This window comes from Aegilops tauschii, chromosome 2 (assembly GCF_002575655.3).
Source record: "Aegilops tauschii subsp. strangulata cultivar AL8/78 chromosome 2, Aet v6.0, whole genome shotgun sequence".
NCBI classification, from domain to species: Eukaryota; Viridiplantae; Streptophyta; class Magnoliopsida; order Poales; family Poaceae; genus Aegilops; species Aegilops tauschii.
The window spans coordinates 621,079,880-621,100,900 of NC_053036.3; the positions used below are offsets into that span (position 1 = coordinate 621,079,880).

The 21,021-nt window shown below is 46.3% G+C and overlaps 3 protein-coding genes across 3 annotated transcripts; all 3 read left to right on the forward strand.

The window, feature by feature from the left end:
- Positions 1-272: 272 nt before the first annotated feature.
- LOC109753561 (heavy metal-associated isoprenylated plant protein 39) lies at positions 273-1,443 on the forward strand. Its single transcript, XM_020312482.4, has 3 exons — positions 273-532; positions 642-714; positions 847-1,443. The coding sequence occupies exons 1-3, from the start codon at positions 518-520 to the stop codon at positions 1,134-1,136; spliced, it is 378 nt and encodes a 125-aa protein (XP_020168071.1). The 5' UTR covers positions 273-517; the 3' UTR covers positions 1,137-1,443.
- A 1,843-nt stretch (positions 1,444-3,286) lies between these two features.
- Positions 3,287-4,036, forward strand: LOC141041363 (uncharacterized). The gene is made up of 3 exons (XM_073507502.1): positions 3,287-3,409; positions 3,510-3,720; positions 3,762-4,036. The coding sequence occupies exons 1-3, from the start codon at positions 3,287-3,289 to the stop codon at positions 4,034-4,036; spliced, it is 609 nt and encodes a 202-aa protein (XP_073363603.1).
- Positions 4,037-6,177: 2,141 nt separating this feature from the next.
- On the forward strand, positions 6,178-7,232 carry LOC109753562 (heavy metal-associated isoprenylated plant protein 39). Its single transcript, XM_020312483.4, has 2 exons — positions 6,178-6,421; positions 6,595-7,232. The coding sequence occupies exons 1-2, from the start codon at positions 6,334-6,336 to the stop codon at positions 6,891-6,893; spliced, it is 387 nt and encodes a 128-aa protein (XP_020168072.1). The 5' UTR covers positions 6,178-6,333; the 3' UTR covers positions 6,894-7,232.
- Positions 7,233-21,021: the final 13,789 nt, after the last annotated feature.

Sequence of the window (21,021 nt, forward strand, 5' to 3'; positions counted from 1 at the left end):
TCTGGAACTACCGCCAGTCCCTACGACCAGGAAGAGAGAGAAAGAAAAATCCAGGATCGACGTAGTAGCATCCAAATCACGAACGGTCGGTGTCACGCAATGAACTCGTAATTTCCCTCCGACCATGTATGGCTGGCGGCCGCCGGGGTTTCCTGCCTAACCACGCGCCGTCGCTGTTGCAGTAGTGACTATTACATCAGACCGGACAAGTGACGTGCACGAAGACTCCGGCAGGTCGTCGCGCGCGGCCATATCCCGCTCCGTCTCCACGCGCACACGGCTCCGCCTCCGCCTCCGCCTCCGCGCCACACCCACCGCGGACGCCCGAGTCCAACACCTTGGTGCGCAAGGCTGATGACGCTGCCTATAAATTGACCCGCCCCGCGCCGTCACTCCTCCCACCCCCACAGCACACCATAGAGCTCGCTCCATCGTCGCCCAGACCTGCAGTCAGCAGCGCCGCACGCCGCTCAATTCCGTCCCACCATTCCTAATCCAACGGTCCCTCTTTTGATCGATGGCAGCCATGAAGGTGATTACTTGCAGTCGATCGAATTGGGATTTCTCTCCTCTTCTGCTTTTGATTGCACACGGCCGGTTTTGCTGATCATGTTTTCTTGTTTGGCGGCCGGGGAATTCAGGTTGTGCTGAAGCTGGACGTGCACGACGACAGGCAGAAGCAGAAGGCCATCAAGCTGGTCTCCGCGCTCCACGGTAGTAATCCCCTGTTTCTCTCATCTTCTTGCTCTGCTTCGTCTTGATCATGGGGGAATTAATTAGCGGTCATCCATGTCTGAATTTGACACTAGTTCTGAGTTCTGACGACAACAACCCTCGCTTCCCCAGGGATCGACCAGATCGCCGTGGACATGAAGGACCAGAAGATGACGGTCGTCGGCACCGTCGACCCCGTCGCCGTCGTGGCCAGGCTGCGCAGCAAGCCGTTCACCACGGCGCAGATCTTCTCGGTCGGCCCGGCCAAGGAGGAGAAGAAGGACGGTGATAAGAAGGAGGGCGAGAAGAACGACGCGGGCAAGCAGGTGGAGTACCTGCAGTACTGGTACCCGCCGCCGCCGTACCACCCGCACCTGTGCCACCTCGCCGAGGAGGACCCCAACTCGTGCGTCATCTGTTGATCGACGCGCGCCGCCGAGTCCCGCCCCGCCATTGTACACTTTGTAGCTGGCCTTCCTTCCTGCCTGCCGATCGATCAGCCTACCTGCACCGGTGATCAACGGCGAGCGTTATATATATGGATGGCCGTGTAAGGCGTGAGTTGCGCCGGTGATCCGGCAGCTGTACAGCACACCTGCATGTGCCTGTGCATCTGCTTAGCTTGTAATGTGCAGATACAGAATTACAAGAAAAGTGTGGAGAAGGACCAGATAGAATTGCTGCAGTTATTTTTCAGATCATCAAATTGATGAATTGATCTTCAATGGTGATGAGAAAATAATCAGATCTGAATAGCAGAGCTGCGCATCGAGTCTTCAGTTGACAATCTGAAAAGAAAGTTGATGGAGTACTACTGCAAACTAAACACGGTTTAGATGGCTAGGTTCCTTTTGGCAAAACCAGTCTGCCAGGGTTCAAGTTATGAACTTGACGCGGATGCTCGCATGTTATGTTTGCTGAATATTTCAGATTCTTCGGCGCTACTCTTTCAGCGGTGTCATGTGTCCGCCAACCACAAGACGTCTATAACGATTTGCATTAAGCAAGTCAGGCACAAAGAGATGATAAATTCAGGTTGGTCTCTCGTGCATCGTTACATTTACCAATAGAAACTCTGAACTCCAAAGCTATCCAGCTGTGCTCCATCTAAGAGTTGCTTTCAGCAGTCAATGATCTCGATAACAACGTGTAAAAAGGATTCCAAGCTTTCGGACCGTTTTTTATTACTCATGAATGTTTTCATCGGTACGAGTCCTAACACATGATTACGACCTAATACATTGCTAATCATCCATCTCACAAATACACATTCTTAATTGCAGGTCCTAATCGCTGCTCCAACTACACATAGTATTTAGTTTATATCCAACATCTTTTGTGTTCAACGGACGGCTGCAAGCCATGCGCATTTTGTCCATTCATTACCCTATTATGTTTGACTTAGTGATAACGTTGCTTCATTTCATTTTATTTTATTTTTTTATAAATCCTGTATCTTTGCTCTAGAAACAACAACTCAGACTGCCAATCGAAGTTTATATTAGCTGATCTGAAGACTAAAGTTGCGGAGATACCTCGCTATCATCGGAATGTTTCCGTTCCACGTCGAGAAAGAAAATCGATTTAATGAGGCAGAAAAGGCGTCAAAATCTAGTGGCCCAGGGGTACATGACTTGTGAGTCCTAACCACCCACTAATAGTCGCTTGTTGCCACATTTACCTGTTAGTTGTGACATTGTAACAATATTACTCCCTCCATCCTTGAAAGAGTGTACTTTCAACTTTGTTGGAAAATCAAACTTTTTTATATTTGACCATATTTATACAACAATACATCAACATTTATGCTATCAAATTAGTAGCATTAGATTCATGATAAAATATATTTTCATCATATACCTATTTGGTTTCACAAACATTGACATATTTTTGCATAAAGTCGGCCAAATTTTGAGATAGTTTGACCCTCCAACAAAGTTGAAAGTACACTGTTCGAAGGACGGAGGGAGTACTCTATAAAAAATCCGACAACTCATACCCACAAATCAGGATGGTGTCTAGTTGACTAGGTAGACAAGTTAGAGATGTCACTTTAAGGCATCTTCAAGGCGGACCCTCAAACTGCCCGCTGGACTGCGCGGTTCAAACGTGTTGAGCCATCCAACGTGTGTCTGTATCGGTTCGCCGAGCGGTCTGGATATACTTATTTCGGCAAACACGAGACAAAAGTGAGGGGAGGGGGTGGAGCTTGCGGGAGTCTGGACAGTAGCCACGTAGGACTCCGACACCCCCGGCCCATCCAAAACCCCACAGAAAACCCCTCCGGCACCCCGCGCATCCAACCTCCCATTTTCTCTCCTTTAGTCTTTCTCTCTTGCCTTCGCCGCCGCTCCACAGCCCGGCCGCCACGCCGCACCCTTGTCGGAACTCGATGAGCCGGTCACCTCCAACTGTACACCCAGACTCCACGCCGCTTCTCCTCCGCCGACGTTCCACACCTCTCCTCCGACCGCTGCACAGGTACCATCCGCTCCTACGATGCTCACCATGCCCGGCAACTGTTCGATAAATTGCCCGAGCTAAATATTGTTGTCCCTTCTTCTTTGAAGCAATGGATTTGGATATGGAGTACATATACGAGCACTACGTTGAGTCGTCCAACAAGGAGGACTACACAGATGAGACGGCGATGATGCAGGAGGTGCTTGCAAATGCGGAGTGTGCGGAGGAGCATGTTCTTAATTTCACAGGATCGATCAAGGGTTATCGAGTGCTCAACCGAAACTGGCGCACGGCCATTTGACGCTAAATGCTTGGGTTTCTCTGGTTACCAGAAGTGCACGGCTGCACCACAAATGCTTGCATATGGCAGGTCCGCTAATTCGTGGGATGAGTACCTACGGATGTCGGAGAACACATGCAGAGGTGTTGTGGCCAGGTTTGCAACTGTCGTTGTCGAGGTGTTTGGACCTCGGTACCTAAGAGAACCAACTGTGGCAGACACCGAGAGGCTCTTGGGAATCTCGAAAGCAAGACGGTGGCCAAGTTTGCTCGGGTCACTTGACTGCATGCATTGAAAATGGAAGAACCGCTGAAAGCTTTACAAGAGCAATATCAGGATCATGTTAAGAAGCCCACCATCATTCTTGAAGTAGTTGCATCACAGGATCTTTGGGTTTGGCATGCTTTCTTCGGCATGCCTGGGTCTCACAATGACATCAATGTGCTGCAACGATCATCATTGTTTGCCAGGCTGACTGAAGGAAAAGCTCCTCCTTGCCTGTATATTGCCAACGGGCATGAGTACAACATGGGCTACTACTGCTTGACGATATGTATCATCCTTGGGCTACCTTTCTGAACACCATCTCTAACCCAATTGGTCAGAGAAGTCTCACCTTGCCAAAGACAAGAAACAGCTATAAAGTATGCTGAGAGGGCTTTTGGAGTTCTGCAAACACGTTTTGCAGTTGTTCGTGGATCCACTAAACAATGGGATCCGGAGACCTTATGGGAGGTAATGACTTGTTGCGTGATCATGCACAACATGATCTTGGAGAGTGAGGGTGAGGATGCTGCCGCGGGTCTTGAATTTGAGGACATGAGTGATCTTATCAAACTTCCCCATCAAAATCCGGTCACATTTGAAAAGTTTGTTCAAATGCATCAACAAATTTGGCATCGAGCAACTCACGAGTAACCGAGGAGGATCTGATTGAGCATTTGTTGGCGGTTATGGGGGACAACAATGTTGGACTGTAATATTTGAACTTGAACATTTGGACTATTTTAGACTATATATGTGGCTATTTGAACGTGCGGACTTACAAAAAAAATTAAGGTTAGATATATGCGGCTAGCGTTGGATATGGCCGGTTTCCGTATCCGAGTCCGCGGACTGGTCCACTATCCGCCGAAGGATGCCGGAACAAACCCGGGGGTCTGCGGAAGGATGCCGGAACAAACCCGGGGGTCTGCGGAAGGATGCCGGAACAAATTTGGGTCCAGCGTTGGAGATGCTCTTAGGGACGTATCTGACATGACACAGGAACGCAACAAAATTTGACATCGTTTTGTAAAATTTCACATGATGCGATATGAAAAAACGAGATAATTTGAAATAAGTCGCTAAGATCCAACCGGTGCATTTTGGAACAGAGGCAGAAGCATAAGTATGGCACAAGACATAACAGCTAACAAAGTGTAAAAGATAGCCAAAAATAATTATAGAGAGTGAAAGAATGTCACACTGTAATACTAGTAACAAATAAATATAAATAAGACAGCAAAGGGGTATAATTAGGTGACAGTTCCATGTCAGTTCGAGCAGATACACTGTCAATCCCCGCGTTAAGCTTCATTGCGCGTGGCTTTCTTCTCCGGTGGTAATTTTCCACCGTCCCGGTCACACCTGAAAGCTCATGCAAAGTGTTAGTTAATTAGACTCCCAACCGCAACGTTTATTATGCTCACTTGTCTATAGTAGTCTGCTTCGAGTGCTCGCATCGCACGGCCAGTTTTGCAGCGGCAAATTTGACAAATTTGATCTATAGACGAAATCAAATCACAGAATGAACTGTCCGTGAAACTATTTCATGCGGTTGACCCGTGGCGCCTAGCTCTCAGGCGCTGCACTAGTGCAACGCCTAGGAGCTAGGCGTTACACTGTATAGTGTGGCGCCTAGCTCTCAGGCGCTGCACACTGTCTTAGTAATTTTCTGATCACACAGGTGCGACGCTGGCCGTGTAGCGCCTATCTGTGAGACGTTGCACAGTGTAGTGTGGCGCCTTCGTGTCGGGCGTCACACAAAAAAGTCAGCCGCGTGAAATAGTTTCACGGATAGTTCATTCTATGATTTGATTTTGTCTATAGGTCAAATTTGTCAAATTTGCTTTTTGCAGCAGCGGCACGGCGACGAAGGGACGATTCGTCGACGGTACACGCTATGCTTTTGCTTTTTTGGAGCAGTACAGATATTTTTATTTTCTGTTGTCGTGCAAAATCTGACGTACTTGGTGAGCTAAGCCGGCCAGGAGGCTGTGATGTCAGGTTTTCAACGTCACGTGAGAGCGATGCGCCCCTGCGTTGTTCAAATTGTGCGGCCCATTAGGTCTCCATCCATCATTGTTTTGCTTGCACGGCGATTGGCCTCTCCCTCCATTGTTCTGTCAACCGGACCTTTCAAATTCGCCTCATACGCTTAGGCGGGCCGACCGGTCACTGCTCGGGCGCTAGCGGACCCTGCCACGGCGCATGAGAATTCAGGCTTTCAGCAGGACCAGTCAATGGACCATGCGGACCTTGACGTATAGTACTCGTGACGCTCAGCCAGGTGCCAGTAGCTATCAGTCAGCCAGTGTACTAGGACTCCAGCTTTGTCCTCGCACGGATCGCTGCAGCCGCATCAGCGCTAATTCTCCTTCGGTCATTCCACAAACTGTAGAAAAGAAGACCGGGCATTCCACAAAGTTGAATCGTTCCTAGCACGATTGGTGCAAGGATGCGCCATAGCCCACGCCCCACGGCCTCTTCTTGCGCGTCCCAGATTACACCGCGCTCTCCTCCTCCCTGGCCATCGCCGAGACGAAGCGCCGCAAGCCGTTCCGTTCCATCCCACCAGCCAAGAGTTCGTCCGTCCCGGCGGGATTGTTGGATCGATGGCCGCCATGAAGGTCGTGCTGAAGCTGGACCTGCACGACGACAAGCAGAAGCACAAGGCCATCAAGGTCGTCTCCACTCTCCACGGTAATATATAATCCCCTCCCCTGCTTCTTCTTCTTCTTCTTCTTCTCCGTCCCGTCGTAACCATGCATGCGCTCGCTGATCCAGTCTGAATTCCACACCAGTTCTGTCACGCGCTCGCTGATCCGTATCTGAATTTCGCTCTCTGACCATGAGAACTGTTACTATATTCTCAGGTATCGACCAGATCGCCGTGGACACCAAGGACGACAAGATGACGGTGGTCGGCACCGTCGACCCCGTCCACGTCGTCGGCAAGCTTCGCAGCAAGCTCTTCCGCACGGCGCACATCCTCTCCGTCGGCCCGGGCAAGGAGGAGAAGAAAGATGACGCCAAGAAGGACGACGGCAAGAAGGACCCGACCCCGGTGTACCCGCCGTGGTACCCGCCGCCGCCGCCGTACCACTACCACCCGCACCCGTACTACCACGGCCACAGCGCCGAGGACGACCCCAGCTCCTGCGTCATCTGCTGATCGAGTGCACATTTCGTAGCTGGCCGTCCTGCCTGCCGATCGATCGGCTTGCCTGCACCGGTGATGGACGGCGTTCGGTATATACATGATGTAGGCGTGTACGTTGCGCCGGTGATCCGGCAGCTCAGCTGTGCATCTGCTTAGTTTGTAACGTGTATATACAGAATTACAGTATATTGTTCAGAAAAAAAATCAACAAATTGTTAAAAAAAAAGAGGTGTGGAGAAGGACCAGATACAACTGCTGCAGTAGTTTTTTCAGAGAAAGTTCATGGATTGCCCCCAAATTGGTGATAAGAAAGTATTGAAACAAATAAACCGGAGGTGCAGCAGATTGAGCGAGTCAGCCACAAAGAGAAGATAATTTCAGGCGGCTAGCTAGATTGGTCGCTCGTGCATCTTTTTCATTTACCAGTAAAAAGTTTGAACTCTCAAGCCCACTAGAGAGTTGCTTTCAGTCAGCCGGTCAGTCATCCCGACTGACAAAGCGAAAGGTTTCCAAGCTTTTGGACTGTTTTTATTACTCACGTGTGTTTTCTTCGGCACGATTATGACCTAATAAAATTGCTAACCGTCCATCTCACAAAATATACATTGTTAATTGCATGTCTTAATCGCTGCTCTAACTGCATGGGGTTTTCATTTTCTATGATTGTATCGAAACATCTTTTGTGTTTTACTGACGGCTGCGAAGCCATGCACATGTTAGAGCATCTACAGTCGGGCGCCTCAAACCCGCCTCATACGGCCGGGCGGGCCGTCCGGTCACGTTTTTTCGATTTAGATGGGCTCCTTAAACGGATCTCAAACGCCCGAGCTAACCAGCTCAAATATGGAGCGGATATGGGCACCCGGGCATGCCCGCCACGTAGGACTGACGAAGGGGTCCCACATGGACTTGCCCCGAAACCCGACGGTTCGACGGACGCCTCCTTCGTCGCCGCGGTGTAAACGCCGTGTGGCGCCGCTCCCGCTCGCGTCCGGAGAGCAAATCGGCCTATTTAAGCCGGCCGGAGTCCCGCAACCCTAGTTCATCCACCTCCCCCCTATCTGCGCCGTCAGTCCGAACCCATCTGCCTCCTCCCTCTCCCGCTCCGGCGCTCCGCCATGGTCCGGAGTAAGATCACGTACTACACAATACTCACGTCGGAGCGCTACGTCGAGATCATGCAGGAGATCTGGGCGAGACAAGCCACGCGCGCAGCCCGCATCGCTATCGGGCTGCCTCCGGACTCGCCGGAGCCGGAGGAGGAGGAGCTGGAGCCACGAGTATTTCACGGAAAGCCGACAAGGAATTCCGTTAATAACCGACCGTTTTGATTCTTTAGAACAACTTGATGAATTTAGTAGATCCTTTTAGGAGGTCCTCAATGACCATAGATCGAACCTATCCTATTTTTACAGTGTGATGGCTGGCTATTCACGGACTAGCTGTACCTACTATTTTTTCACGGGATCAATATCAGCAATGCAGTTCATCCAACAATAAACCAAATTCCAACTATAGAACTATGACACAATCAAACCCGAATGAACAAAATGTTGAATTGAATCGTACGAGTCTATACTGGGGTTTATTACTCATTTTTGTACTTGATGTTTTATTTTCCAATTACTTCTTCAATTGAGGTGAAGGAGCCGGAGGAGCCGGAGCAGCAGCTGTCGGGCTTCAATATGGAGCAGGCGGAGGCAGAGTTCGCCGTCGCCCAGTCCAACGAGATGGCGGACCAGCAGGCCATACTGGAGTCCATCGAGCATGAGGCCTATGTGGAGGCCAACCGGACGTTCCTCCGGCGGGAGCAGGCGGAGTCTGACGCGCTCTTCACCAAACTCGACGCAGAGATAGAGGCAGAGGAGGCCGGAGCGGAGCAGCCGGAGGGGGCAGAGCTGCAGCTGCCACCAATCCTGCCGGAGCCGGGCACGGAGATCGTCGACATCTCCGACGATGAGTAGCTAGGTTAGCGACGTAGTACGTAGATTATTTTGTTTTCATGTCTTTGTATAGATTTAAGAATCTAGTATAAGATGTCCGGATGCAACAAGTGAATTTGAGGCTTGTCCGGTCACTGCCCGCGGATGCATTCGGGCACGTCCGTGGGCGTTTGAGGGGCTATATTTGTCATATGTGGGTGTAGATGCTCCTATCCGCTCAAACACCCTATATTGAGTTGACTTTGTGATAAGTATGCTTCATTTTGGAAAAAACTGGATCTTTTCTCTAGAAACAACAAGGTGCACTCATGACGTCAATGGAAGACTCCCCCAAAAGAGGGTAAACTGAAGACTGATTTTTTACCCGATCTGGAGACTGGAGTTGCGGAGTTACTTCCACTAGTAGAAAAAGGGTCATCTGTCCCGGTTGGTAAGGGCCTTTTGTCCCGGTTGTTGAACCGGGACTAAAGGGTCGTTACTAATGCCCTAGCCCTTTAGTCCCGGTTCTTACACGAACCGGGACAGATGGGCCTCCACTTGGCCGCTGCGGTCAACCCAGGCAGGAGGGCCTTTGGTCCCGGTTGGTGACACCAACCGGGACCAAAAGGCATCCACGCGTCAGCATTTCAGTGGCTCGGGTTTTTGTTTTTTTAAAAGGGGGAGGGTTTAGGGGGTAATTTAGGGTGTGTAAGCTAGCTAACAGAGAGAACTGTCCTCTCTTATTTTCGTGCTTGATTTACCAACGCTACTGCTATGCCTAAACATAGCTTAGATTAAAGTGAAGGCAACATGTGGTGCATGTCGAAAGTAATATTAATCCTAACTTGATCAAGTTTGGATTAGTACTACTTTCGACATGCACCACATGCTTGTTGCCTTCACTTCATTCCAATCCATGTTCATTTCACCCACTGATATATAATAACTCTTCATGCCCGCATCATGCATCATCATAATAACAAGTCCTACTAATCATCATCATACAACTTCTACTCGTTGTTAATAACAAGTCATACGATCATCATCCTCATAGTCATCGAACCAACCCTACTTACTTATTCTTAGCACATGATCATCAGTATTAGGTAGGACCTAAATACCCTCTTTAAGGTAAAATAGCATAAAACAATATAGACCCCGACTCTCCATTATGGAGAATGGAGATCATCATGTCTCCAATTTTTGCGCTTCGCTTCCTTTTGCTTCCAAGAACCTCCTTGTGACTGTCCATACATTTTTTTCATTCTTTGATTTTCATGTCTCCACTTCTTTTAGAAATCCGGTATGGACAATTGAGATTCATAGGATGACCTGGTTGATGTTCAAAACATCAAGGCTACCATTCTGATACATCAAATGAGGCACACAATCCTCTGGGATTATCTGTTGAAAAACATAGTAATAACTTCATAGTTAGCAATGATGTACTAGTTTTAGAAGTATGCAAAAGATGCACGGATGTCGTAATAGTAAAAAATCTTACCAGGGTATCTCCATAGTAGTTACCGTAGTTCAACATGTGCACTAGTGGCACGTATTGACCATAATGTGGAGGAGTTTTACAATAGATATTGTAATTCTCAAGATCAGTACAAAATCCGACCAGATGAGTTTTCTCCTTATAAGTTAACTCAGAGCCATCGGTGTAGTAGGTTATGTCTACCATGTTCCGCACATTGTTTGAACAATCAAAATAAGCTGTCAATGAAAATAAGCTGTCAACTATTTTGAAATGAACAATATAAATTAGCTAATAACTATGTTTGAGAAACTCACATAGCGGTAGAATTGGAGGCGTATCAACAAGGACCCAAATGTCCATATTGTCTTGCTCGATGTCAGGATCACCAAGATCCATGGTGACAAGCATACCCTCATCAAAACCATACATCTTGCAAAATGATTCCCAATTTTTGCAACCAATATGTGAAAAGCTCGTAGGCATTGGATCGGTGATGGAGAATTATGCCGGATACGATTATTCATGCAACGGTTATAACATAGGATGACACAGAACTAGCTCCAATTCATCAATGTAATGTAGGCATGTATTCCGAATATAGTCATACGTGCTTATGGAAAAGAACTTGAATGACATCTTTTGTCCTACCCTCCCATGGCAGTGGGGTCCTATTGGAAACTAAGGGATATTAAGGCCTCCTTTTAATAGAGTACCGGACCAAAGCATTAACACATAGTGAATACATGAACTCCTCAAACTACGGTCATCACCGGGAGTGGTCCCGATTATTGTCACTTTGGGGTTGTCGGATCATAACACATAGTAGGTGACTATAGACTTGCAAGATAGGATCAAGAACTCACAATATTCATGAAAACATAATAGGTTCAGATCTGAAATCATGGCACTCGGGCCCTAGTGACAAGCATTAAGCATAGCAAAGTCATAGCAACATCAATCTCAGAACATAGTGGACATTAGGGATCAAACCCTAACAAAACTAACTCGATTACATGATAAATCTCATCCAACCATCACCGTCCAGCAAGCCTACGATGGAATTACTCACGCACGATGGTGAGCATCATGAAATTGGTGATGGAGGATGGTTGATGATGACGATGGCGACGGATTCCCCTCTCTGGAGCCCCGAACAGACTCTAGATCAGCCCTCCCGAGAGATTTTAGGGCTTGGCGGCGGCTCTGTATCGTAAAACGCGATGAATCCTTCTCTCTGATTTTTTTCTCCCCGAACACGAATATATAGAGTTGGAGTTGAGGTCGATGGAGCTCCAAGGGGCCCACGAGGCAGGGGGCGCGCCCAGGGGGGCATGCGCGCCTCCCACCCTCGTGGACCGGGTGTGGGCCCCCTTGATTCTTTCGCCGGTATTTTTTATTAATTCCAAAATAATTCTCCGTTGATTTTCAGGTCATTCTGAGAAATTTTATTTCTGCACAAAAATAACACCATGGTAATTCTGCTGAAAACAGCATCAGTCCGGGTTAGTTCCATTCAAATCATGCAAGTTAGAGTCCAAAACAAGTGCAAAAGTGTTTGGAAAAGTAGATACGACAAAGACGTATCAACTCCCCCAAGCTTAAACCTTTGCTTGTCCTCAAGCAATTCAGTTGATAAACTGAAAGTGATAAAGAAAAACTTTTACAAACTCTGTTTGCTCTTGTTGTTGTAAATATGTAAAGCCAGCATTCAAGTTTTCAGGAAAGATTATGACTAACCATATTCACACACTAGTAGAAAAAGGGCCTATTGTCCCTGTTCGTAAGGCCCTTTTGTCCCCGTTTTTGAACCGGGACTAAAGGGTCGTTACTAATGCCCTAGGCCTTTAGTCCCGGTTCTTACACAGACCGGGACAGATGGGCCTCCACGTAGCCGGTGCAGCGAGCCCAGGCAGGAGGGCCATTAGTCCCGGTTGGTGGCACCAACCGGGACCAATAGGCATCCACGTGTCAACAGATGGCAGGAGCTGAGGTTTTTGTTTTTTTTCTGAAAGGGGGTGGTTTAGGGGGTAATTTAGGGTGTGTAAGCTAGTTAACAAAGAGAAGTGTCCTCTCTTATTTCCGTGCTTGGTTTACCAACGCTACTGCTATGCCTAAACATGGCTTAGATTAAAGTGAAGGCAACATGCGGTGCATGTCGAAAGTAATATTAATCCTAACTTGATCAAGTTTGGATTAGTACTACTTTCGACATGCACCACATGCTTGTTGCCTTCACTTCAATCCAGTCCATGTTCATTTCACCCACTGATATATAATAACTCTTCATGCCCGCATCATGCATCACCATAATAATAAGTCCTACTAATCATCATCATATAACTTCTAGTCGTTATTAATAACAAGTCATACGATCATCATCCTCATAGTCATCGAACCAACCCTACTTAATTGTTCTAGGCACATGATCATCAGTATTAGGTAGGAACTAAATACCCCTCTTTAAGGTAAAATAGCATAAAACAATATAGACCCTGACTCTCCATTATGAAGAATGGAGATCATCATGTCTCCAGTTCTTGCGCTTCGCTGCATTTTGCTTCCAAGAACCTCCTTACGATTGTCATTTTTTCCATTCCTTTATTTTCATGTCTTCACTTCTTTTAGAAATCCGGTATGAACAGTTGAGATTCGTAGGATGACCTGGACGTATGTTCAAAACATCAAGGCAACCACTCTGATACATCAGATGAGGCACACAGTCCTCTGGGATTATCTGTTGAAAAACATAGCAATAACTTCATAGTTAGCAATGATGTACTAGTTTTAGAAGTATGCAAAAGATGCACGGATGTCGTAATAGTAAAAAATCTTACCAGGGTATCTCCATAGTAGTTACCGTAGTTCAATACGTGCACTAGTGGCACGTATTGACCATAATGTGGAGGAGTTGTACAATAGATATTGTAATTCTCAAGATCAGTACAAAATCCGACCAGATGAGTTTTCTCCTTATAAGTTAACTCAGAGCCATCGGTGTAGTAGGTTATGTCTACCATGTTCCGCACATTGTTTGAACAATCAAAATAAGCTGTCAATAGAAATAAGCTGTCAACTATTTTGAAATGAACAATATAAATTAGCTAATAACTATGTTTGAGAAACTCACATAGCGGTAGAATTGGAGGCGTATCAACAAGGACCCAAATGTCCATATTGTCTTGCTCGATGTCAGGATCACCAAGATCCATGGTGACAAGCATACCCTCATCAAAACCATACATCTTGCAAAATGCTTCCCAATTTTTGCAATCAAAATGGGTTACACTCTCAGAATTATACAGATTTACTTCAAAATCTATATCATGATGGGTCCTTAGGTGAATTTTCTTTGTTTCCATACTTTCATGGTCTTCAAAACCCATCCTCTCCAAGACGTAGCGTCTTGCATGGCATGGGATAAGCTAGTCGAATTGTAACAGATGAAAAGTACACGTTGAAATAGTTGAAGTCGTGCTTAATTACGAAAAAATAACACTTGTCGTCGTTGCGTACCGTTTCAACATCGAAGGTCTCCTCCAGCTTAATACTGAAGCGCCGATCTTCGTTCAGGTGAGGCCTGTCGCACAGACCTCGGTCAGCGTGGCACCAGTCGCACTCCCCCTGGAGACTTTCTTCGTCCGAGTACGACATTTGCTATGTTCATAATTCAAATATTAAACGTCTAAAATTAAATATATGTACTAAAAAACCTAAGTTAGATCATTATTATTCATCACGGGTTGACTATCGGTTTGTCGAGTCTTTTCTTGAAAACTCTCAGCTCACGTGGTGTATACATTCGACCGTTGGTGATGGTCGCTCCTCCTTTCATCCCCGAGTGCATTACACCAAAATGTCTAGCACACGGGAATGAAGGAGAACCGACCCCCACGACAACAGTCGGGAATAATTGCTTTAACTAAAAAAATAAACTAGTTCTATTAATTTTCTTGCTAAAAATAAACTACTTCTATAGTAAAATATACTAGTTTTATTAAATCAACTAGTTCAACTACTAAGCACTTACTATAAATAGAATAAAGTAGTACTTACTAAAAATAAACTAGTTTAACTAGTTCTATTATTTTTCTAACTAATTCTATTAAACACTTTCTCTTCTTATTCTATGAACAAAATTACAACAGAAAAAAATCATAAAAATTTTATGAACAAGATAAAAATTCTATGAACAAAATTACAACAGAAAAAAATAATAAAAGTTTCTATGAAAAAAATTGACATATTCTTTGCATATATGTGAACACACAAACATTTGCATATTCAACAATAATATCACAAAAAAATCTATGAACAGAAAAAATTATAACTTTTGCATATTCATTTATGAACAAATTACAACAACTCAATTAACTACACATCTAAACTACACATCTAAATTAGGAAAATTCATATGAGCTCACTAAGGGGGCGGCGATCGACGAGGAGGCAGGGCACGGGGGCGACGGTGAGGGGCGCGGCCACGGGCGACGAGGAGGCAGGGGGCGGCGACGGCGACGGTGAGTGGCGCGGCGACGGGCGACGAGGAGGCAGGGGGCGGAGGTGAGGGGCGCGGCGACGGGCGACGAGGAGGCAGGGGGCGCGGGGCGGCGACGGCGTCTGGGCGGCGCGGGACGGCGTCGGAGACAGGGCGACGACGGCGACGGCGAGGCGCAGAGGGGCAGCCTGGCGGCGTCGTCGGGGCGGGGAAGACGAACTGAATGAAAAATTTCACAAGTGCTAGTTATATAGACGAAGCATTGGTCCCGGTTCGTGACAGCAATCGGGACGACTGCGACCTTTAGTCCCGGTTGGTGCCAGCAACCGGGACCAAAGGCCTCTTTTCAGCAGCCCAAAGGGCGGGAAGCGGCGGCATTTGGTCCCGGTTGGTGTCACCAACCGGGACTAAAGGGGGGCATTGGTACCGGTTAGTGCCACGAACCGGTACCAATGCACACCTTTAGTCTCGGTTGGTGCCACCAACCGGGACCAAAGGCCTTGTGCTGCTGCGCCCACGTCGAAAGTTTAGTCCCACCTCGCTAGTTGAGAGGGGCGCGCAATGGTTTATAAGCCCCACTGCCGCACCCCTATCGAGCTCCTCTCCATTGCAGGCTTACGGGCAAAATTGTCACTGTTATGCCTGATGGGCTTACTGGGCCTTCTGCGGGCATGAATTCTGGCCCATCGATGGGTTTCTAGTCGTATTCAGGCCGTGGTGGCCCAGTAGGTGGCATATTTTTTATTTTTAGCCTGTTTTTTTGTTTTCTTTTTTGCTTTATTTATTTTGTTTTGTTTCTACTTACAACAAAAAACTTATTTATTTTATTTTATTTTGTTTCTAATTACTTATTTATTTTACTTTATGATAATTCTTTTTGCTATTAAAGTTTGTAACAAAAAAGTTCTTTATGAAAATTCTTTTTGCTTTTAATGATTTTGAACAGAAAATACTTCAATAATTTTAGTTGCATCAATTTTATATAATTTGAGTTTCAATAATACTTGAGATTTCTTATAATGTTTTGAACAGAAAATACTTTGCTAATTTTAGTTTCTATTAAAGTTTATTTTATTTTGTTTCTACTTATATTTTAATAAAGTTTATATTATTTTGTTTCTAATTACTTATTTATTTTATTTGTTATTTTTCATGCACCATTTTTCATGCATTTACTGATTATTTTGAGCTATAAGACCCTAAAATTGAAAAGCATTTCAAATGAACTCTGAAAAGGTTGAAAGTTGGCATGGTATCATCATTTCATCCACATAGCATGTGCAAGAAAGTTGAGAGGGTTACGGCAAAAACTGGATGCACTTCGTGTACAAAACGGACAATCTCTTTCAAAGTATCAGGATTTCATACGGAAACTCGTCTGTTACAAAGGGATTTCATTTTTTAAAACTTATTTGAACTCCTACTTTTTGTGTGTTCAAAATGCACCATTCAAAGCCACATCATCATTTTTCAATCCTTTCTGACTTCATTTGTTATTTTTCATGCATTACTAATTATTTTGAGCTATAAGACCCTAAAATTGAAAAGCATTTCAAATGAACCTGAAATTAAAAAACCCTACAAATGAACTCCGAAAAGGTTGAAAGTTGGCATGGTATCATCATTTCACCCACATAGCATGTGCTACAAAGTTGAGAGGGTCCTGGCAAAAGCTGAATGCACTTCGTGAACAAAATGGACAATCTCTTTCGAAGTATTAGGATTTCGGAGGAAAACTCATCTGTTACAAAGGGATTTCATTTTCTTGAACTTATTTGAACTCCAGACTTTTTGTGTGTTCAAAATGCACCATTCAAAGCCGCATCATCAATTTTCAACCCTTTCTGACTTCATTTGTTATTTTTCATGCAGTGCGGATTATTTTGAGCTAAATGACCCTGAAATTGAAAAGCCCTACAAATGAGCTCTGAAAAGGTTGAAAGTTGGCATGGTATCATCATTTCACCCATATAGCATGTGCTAAAAAGTTGAGAGGGTTACGGCAAAAGCTGGATGCACTTCGTGAACAAAATGGACAATCTCTTTCGAAGTATCAGGGTTTCGGACAAAAACTCATCTGTTACAAAGGGATTTCATTTTCTTGAACTTATTTGAACTCCAGACTTTCTGTGTGTTCAAAATGAACCATTCAAAGCAGAGACTGATTTTGAATGGTGCATATTCAACACACAAAAAGTCTGTAAAGATCGCCAACCCCAACATAAAAAATGAGCATAGATGCGCCTATAGAGAGAATTCAACCTAAATTCATAATAAATTTCTATGAATTTCAAAGAAATTTACTCTGAATTTAGGTCAAATTCCCTGTATAAGGGCATCTATTTTCACTTTGAGAGGAGCTCAACAAGGCAGAGAGGGACTGGCTTATAAACCGGTGTGAGCGCCCTTCAGTTGGTGAGGTGGGACTAAACTCTGACCGCAACGAGGCCCAACCCTTTAGTCCCGGTTTGTGGCACAAACCGGGACTAATGGTCATGGGCCAGGGGCGAGGCGCATTGGTCTCGGTTCGTGCGTGGAACCGGGACCAAAAGGTCCAGGCGAACCGGGACCAATGGCCCACGTGGCCCGACCGGCCCCCTGGGCTCACGAACCGGGACAGTTGCCTACTTTGGTCCCGGTTCGTGAGCGAACCGGGATTAATGGTATTACGAGGGCCGAACCAATGCCCTGTTTTCTACTAGTGTTCTCTATCATTGGAATGTTTTCATCTTAGTTAGACAAATCAAATCTAATTTAATGACATGTGAAAATCATAAAAACTTAGAGTTTGATCTCTAGTGGCCTAGGGCTACAACCACACTTGATAAAACCCTATTAAGGTAAGGGTATGGGACAAAAATTTACCCATGGGTACTTAAATGGGAAAATACCATACCCATTGGGTAGAGAGGGTACGGGTATGGGCTTGTATAACCCATGCCCTCGTACCCATGTACCCATCTAAAATGTTGACAAGTGGGTTTCCGTTAATATCCCAATGTATTAATTTCCTCCTCCTAATCGTGCTAAGTAAAAACTCTAATATGTAGTCAAATTATCTCTATTATTTATCATGATTTTCTGAACTTAAAGTGTATGCCTATGTGTTGTTATTTATGATTATGTGTTGTTATTTTTTATGTGTCACTTTATAGGCATGTATTTTTGTTTATGTGAATGTGTTGTTGTTACAATATGTTGTTGTATTTTTGTTTAAAATGTGTTGCTATTAATAATTTATGATTTTATGTTACTTTTTACAACTATTTTCTACTCAATTGATGTGTTGTAAACACGGGTATTTTTACCCGCGGGTACCCATAAACCCTGTCGGGGGACGGGTATGGGAAAAAATTATACCCTTGACGGGTATGGGTATGGGTGATGGGTAAGTTCAGGGTGGACGGGTATGCGTATGGGGTAGCTCCACCCGTACCCATACCCTGCGGGTGCCATCCCTATCAATGCCTGGAACTTCCCTAGTTTTCAACCGCTTCGTTCGCTCTCCTGGGACCCGCTCCTAGTCGCCGTGGGTCCTTGTCCTCTCCGTCTGTTGCTTCAGTGGTGGGAGTGAGCGGGGAACCCCAGCAGTTTCTCTTTGGCGGTGAGATAAGATAGGGGTAGTTTTCTTTTAGAGTTGTTGGATGAATGATGGAGACGGCGCAACGTCGGAATAATCTACTAGACCGAGGAGCAGGTGGCTCGGTCTTCTTACCCGTCTCGGATCTGGTGAGATTTGTGTCCAATGGTCGACACACGACACTCCTGGGTGGTTTTGAAGTCTGCTTTTGCGGTTGTGTTTGGTATCTTGCAGTGGGGTGCGTGGATGGAGGCAAATGACAATGTTCCTCTTCTTTGACCGTGTAGATTGAAGTTGACAACGCTGGAATCTAGCAAATAGGAGGAAGGACCCCGGTCGACGTGTCAAAATCCCCCGCACATGTTTCATGCTTAAGACTATGTTGTACTTTGTTTTATGTCTTATAGCATTTGTTTCATGTTTTAATTTGCACTGTATGTAAACTCATGTGATGTTTTGTAACACAATATAATCTCTACTCCTAATGGACGAGTTGATGAATCGTCTCCGCGGTTTATTTTCGCTGGTTTATTTTCGTCTCTCCTCCCACCACCCCCTCCCACCCTGGTCTGCGGTTTATTTTTACTGTTTTTTTCATCTCTCCTCCCACCACCCCCTCCCACCCTGGTCCATCGGTTTATTTTTCTCTCCACTCTTTATTACAACCAGAACTTTCCTAACGTATAACAAATCACGGATCTAACTTCCTTAAATTATGCAAATCAATCGATTCCTTTTATTGGTTCAATTTGTCTTAGGAAACAAATAACAGATTTTCAGGAAATAAATAATACATTTTAATCTAACTTCCTTCAATTATGCAAATCAATCGATTCCTTTTATTGGTTCAATTTGTCTTAGGAAACAAATAATACATTTTAATCTAACTTTCCTAACTTATCTAAATCAATCGATTTCTCTTATTAGTGAAATTTATTTTAGGAAACAAATAACAGACACGTCACAACTTTCCTCCCAATAAATAGTTTCTTAACATTTGCAAACTTTCCTAATCAGACACGTCACAAACGGGCAGGTACTGATATCACGTTACCAAACAATAAAACCCCATTTGCATAGAAATCAGTTCAAAAACCGTAACTTTCCTAATTTTTTACCTTTCCTTGATAACAACCAATATTTCCTATGTTTTCCACCTATTGAAGGAAATCACCCCTCCATCGATATTAGCATTTTTTTGAACTGAGATCTTCGGGTTATGATTTTTTTTGCGATTCTTTCCAATTGTGACCTCTCCTTCCACTCCGGCTCCTTCTCGCATAAACACCTCCACCACAGCCAGGTGACACCGCCCAGACCTCCTGCCTCTCCACACCTTCTCCGCCACCTCCTTCTCGTACTCCATTAACAATCCCTCCGCCACATTTATCCACGGCGGTGTCGAGGGCATGGCGCAGCAGTGTACCAGCGGTAGAGCAGCGCATAGCAGCAGGAAGCAACACGCAGCAGGCGAGGCGAGCGGCCGACGGTGGAGGGCAGAGATGCGGCCGGCGTGGCTGAGGGGGCGGCCGGCAGAAGATTGCCACGACTGAAGATGCCCACGGGGCGAGCGCAGCCAGCGAGAGTGTGGCGCGCGGCCAGGATGTGTGTCGCGCGGGGCACAGTGGTGCGGTGGCTGCGGCGAGCGCGACGGCAGCGGCGGGCGCGACCGACGCGGTGTAGCACGGGCGTGGGCATGGAGAGGGAGTGGCCCCGCGGGCGCGAAAGAAGAGCGGCTGGCTCGGGCATGGGCGTGCATAGGAGCGGGCATGTGCCACGGGGTCAATCCGAGGAGCTCGGTGGCTACCCCTGCAATGGCCACGGCGGACGGCGGTTCTCGGCCACGGTGAAATACCTAACGAGAGCAAACGAGAGGGGAAACAGGGGAAAGGCAAGAGGAGATCATGGCGGTGTCAATGGCGCCCTAGGGGAAGACATGGGAGCTCGGGGCGGCGCGGATCGAACGGCAATGTCGCGGTGGCCCAAGGTTGAGGAAGACGGCAGCGACGTCGATGCGGGGGTGCTGGACTTGATCTCGTTGGCGCAGACGAAGTAGCGAAGGCGTTTGGAGCTCCTCGACAAGCTCCTAGCCCGAAGGGAGGGCAGTGGCCATGTGGACGGGGTCGGTCATGGTGGCCGTGGCGTCTGACTTCGTCCAGATCGATGGGATCGAGCGAGCGAGGAGGAGAAGTGGATTTGGGAGGGGGCGTCGAGGAGGAGTGAGGCCATGGGGCAGGGAAGGAAGGGTGTCACCCTTATCCATTCCCCTTCGATGCCAGCGAGGTGGTCGGGCGGGAGCCCGGCTCTGTAGCGACGCGGCTCGGGGAACAGGAGAAGACGACCGCGCGGGGACTGGACCGCTGAGCCAGTTCGGTGGCAAGGCCCGGGGGGCAGGGCGGATCCCCTTTTACATCGTCCTTTTGGTTTTTCAATGTATTCTAATCTGTTTCTCCTTTTTAACACTGTTTTCTATTTATTCTTATCAACTAAATGATCTCTACTCCTAATGTCTCAGTTGGTAGTCTCCGTTCCGGGTTTATTTTCGTCCCACCTCCCGGGTGAGGGAGAAAGGGAGAGAGAGTGAGGAAAAGGGGGGAGAGGGTGTGTGTGAGAATTTGATAGTAAAAAAGGTCGTCAATGTCACTTAATATGTATGAGAA

Bases quoted from the DNA above. Each gene is read 5' to 3' on its own strand.
- LOC109753562 (XM_020312483.4), top strand. From the start codon at position 6,334: ATGGCCGCCATGAAGGTCGTGCTGAAGCTGGACCTGCACGACGACAAG. The intron at 6,422-6,594 runs GTAATATATAAT...CTATATTCTCAG, and splicing joins GGTCGTCTCCACTCTCCACG to GTATCGACCAGATCGCCGTG.
- LOC109753561 (XM_020312482.4), top strand. The intron at 715-846 runs GTAGTAATCCCC...TCGCTTCCCCAG, and splicing joins GCTGGTCTCCGCGCTCCACG to GGATCGACCAGATCGCCGTG.
- LOC141041363 (XM_073507502.1), top strand. From the start codon at position 3,287: ATGGATTTGGATATGGAGTACATATACGAGCACTACGTTGAGTCGTCC. The intron at 3,410-3,509 runs GTTCTTAATTTC...TCTGGTTACCAG, and splicing joins CGGAGTGTGCGGAGGAGCAT to AAGTGCACGGCTGCACCACA. The intron at 3,721-3,761 runs GTTTGCTCGGGT...TGAAAATGGAAG, and splicing joins GAAAGCAAGACGGTGGCCAA to AACCGCTGAAAGCTTTACAA.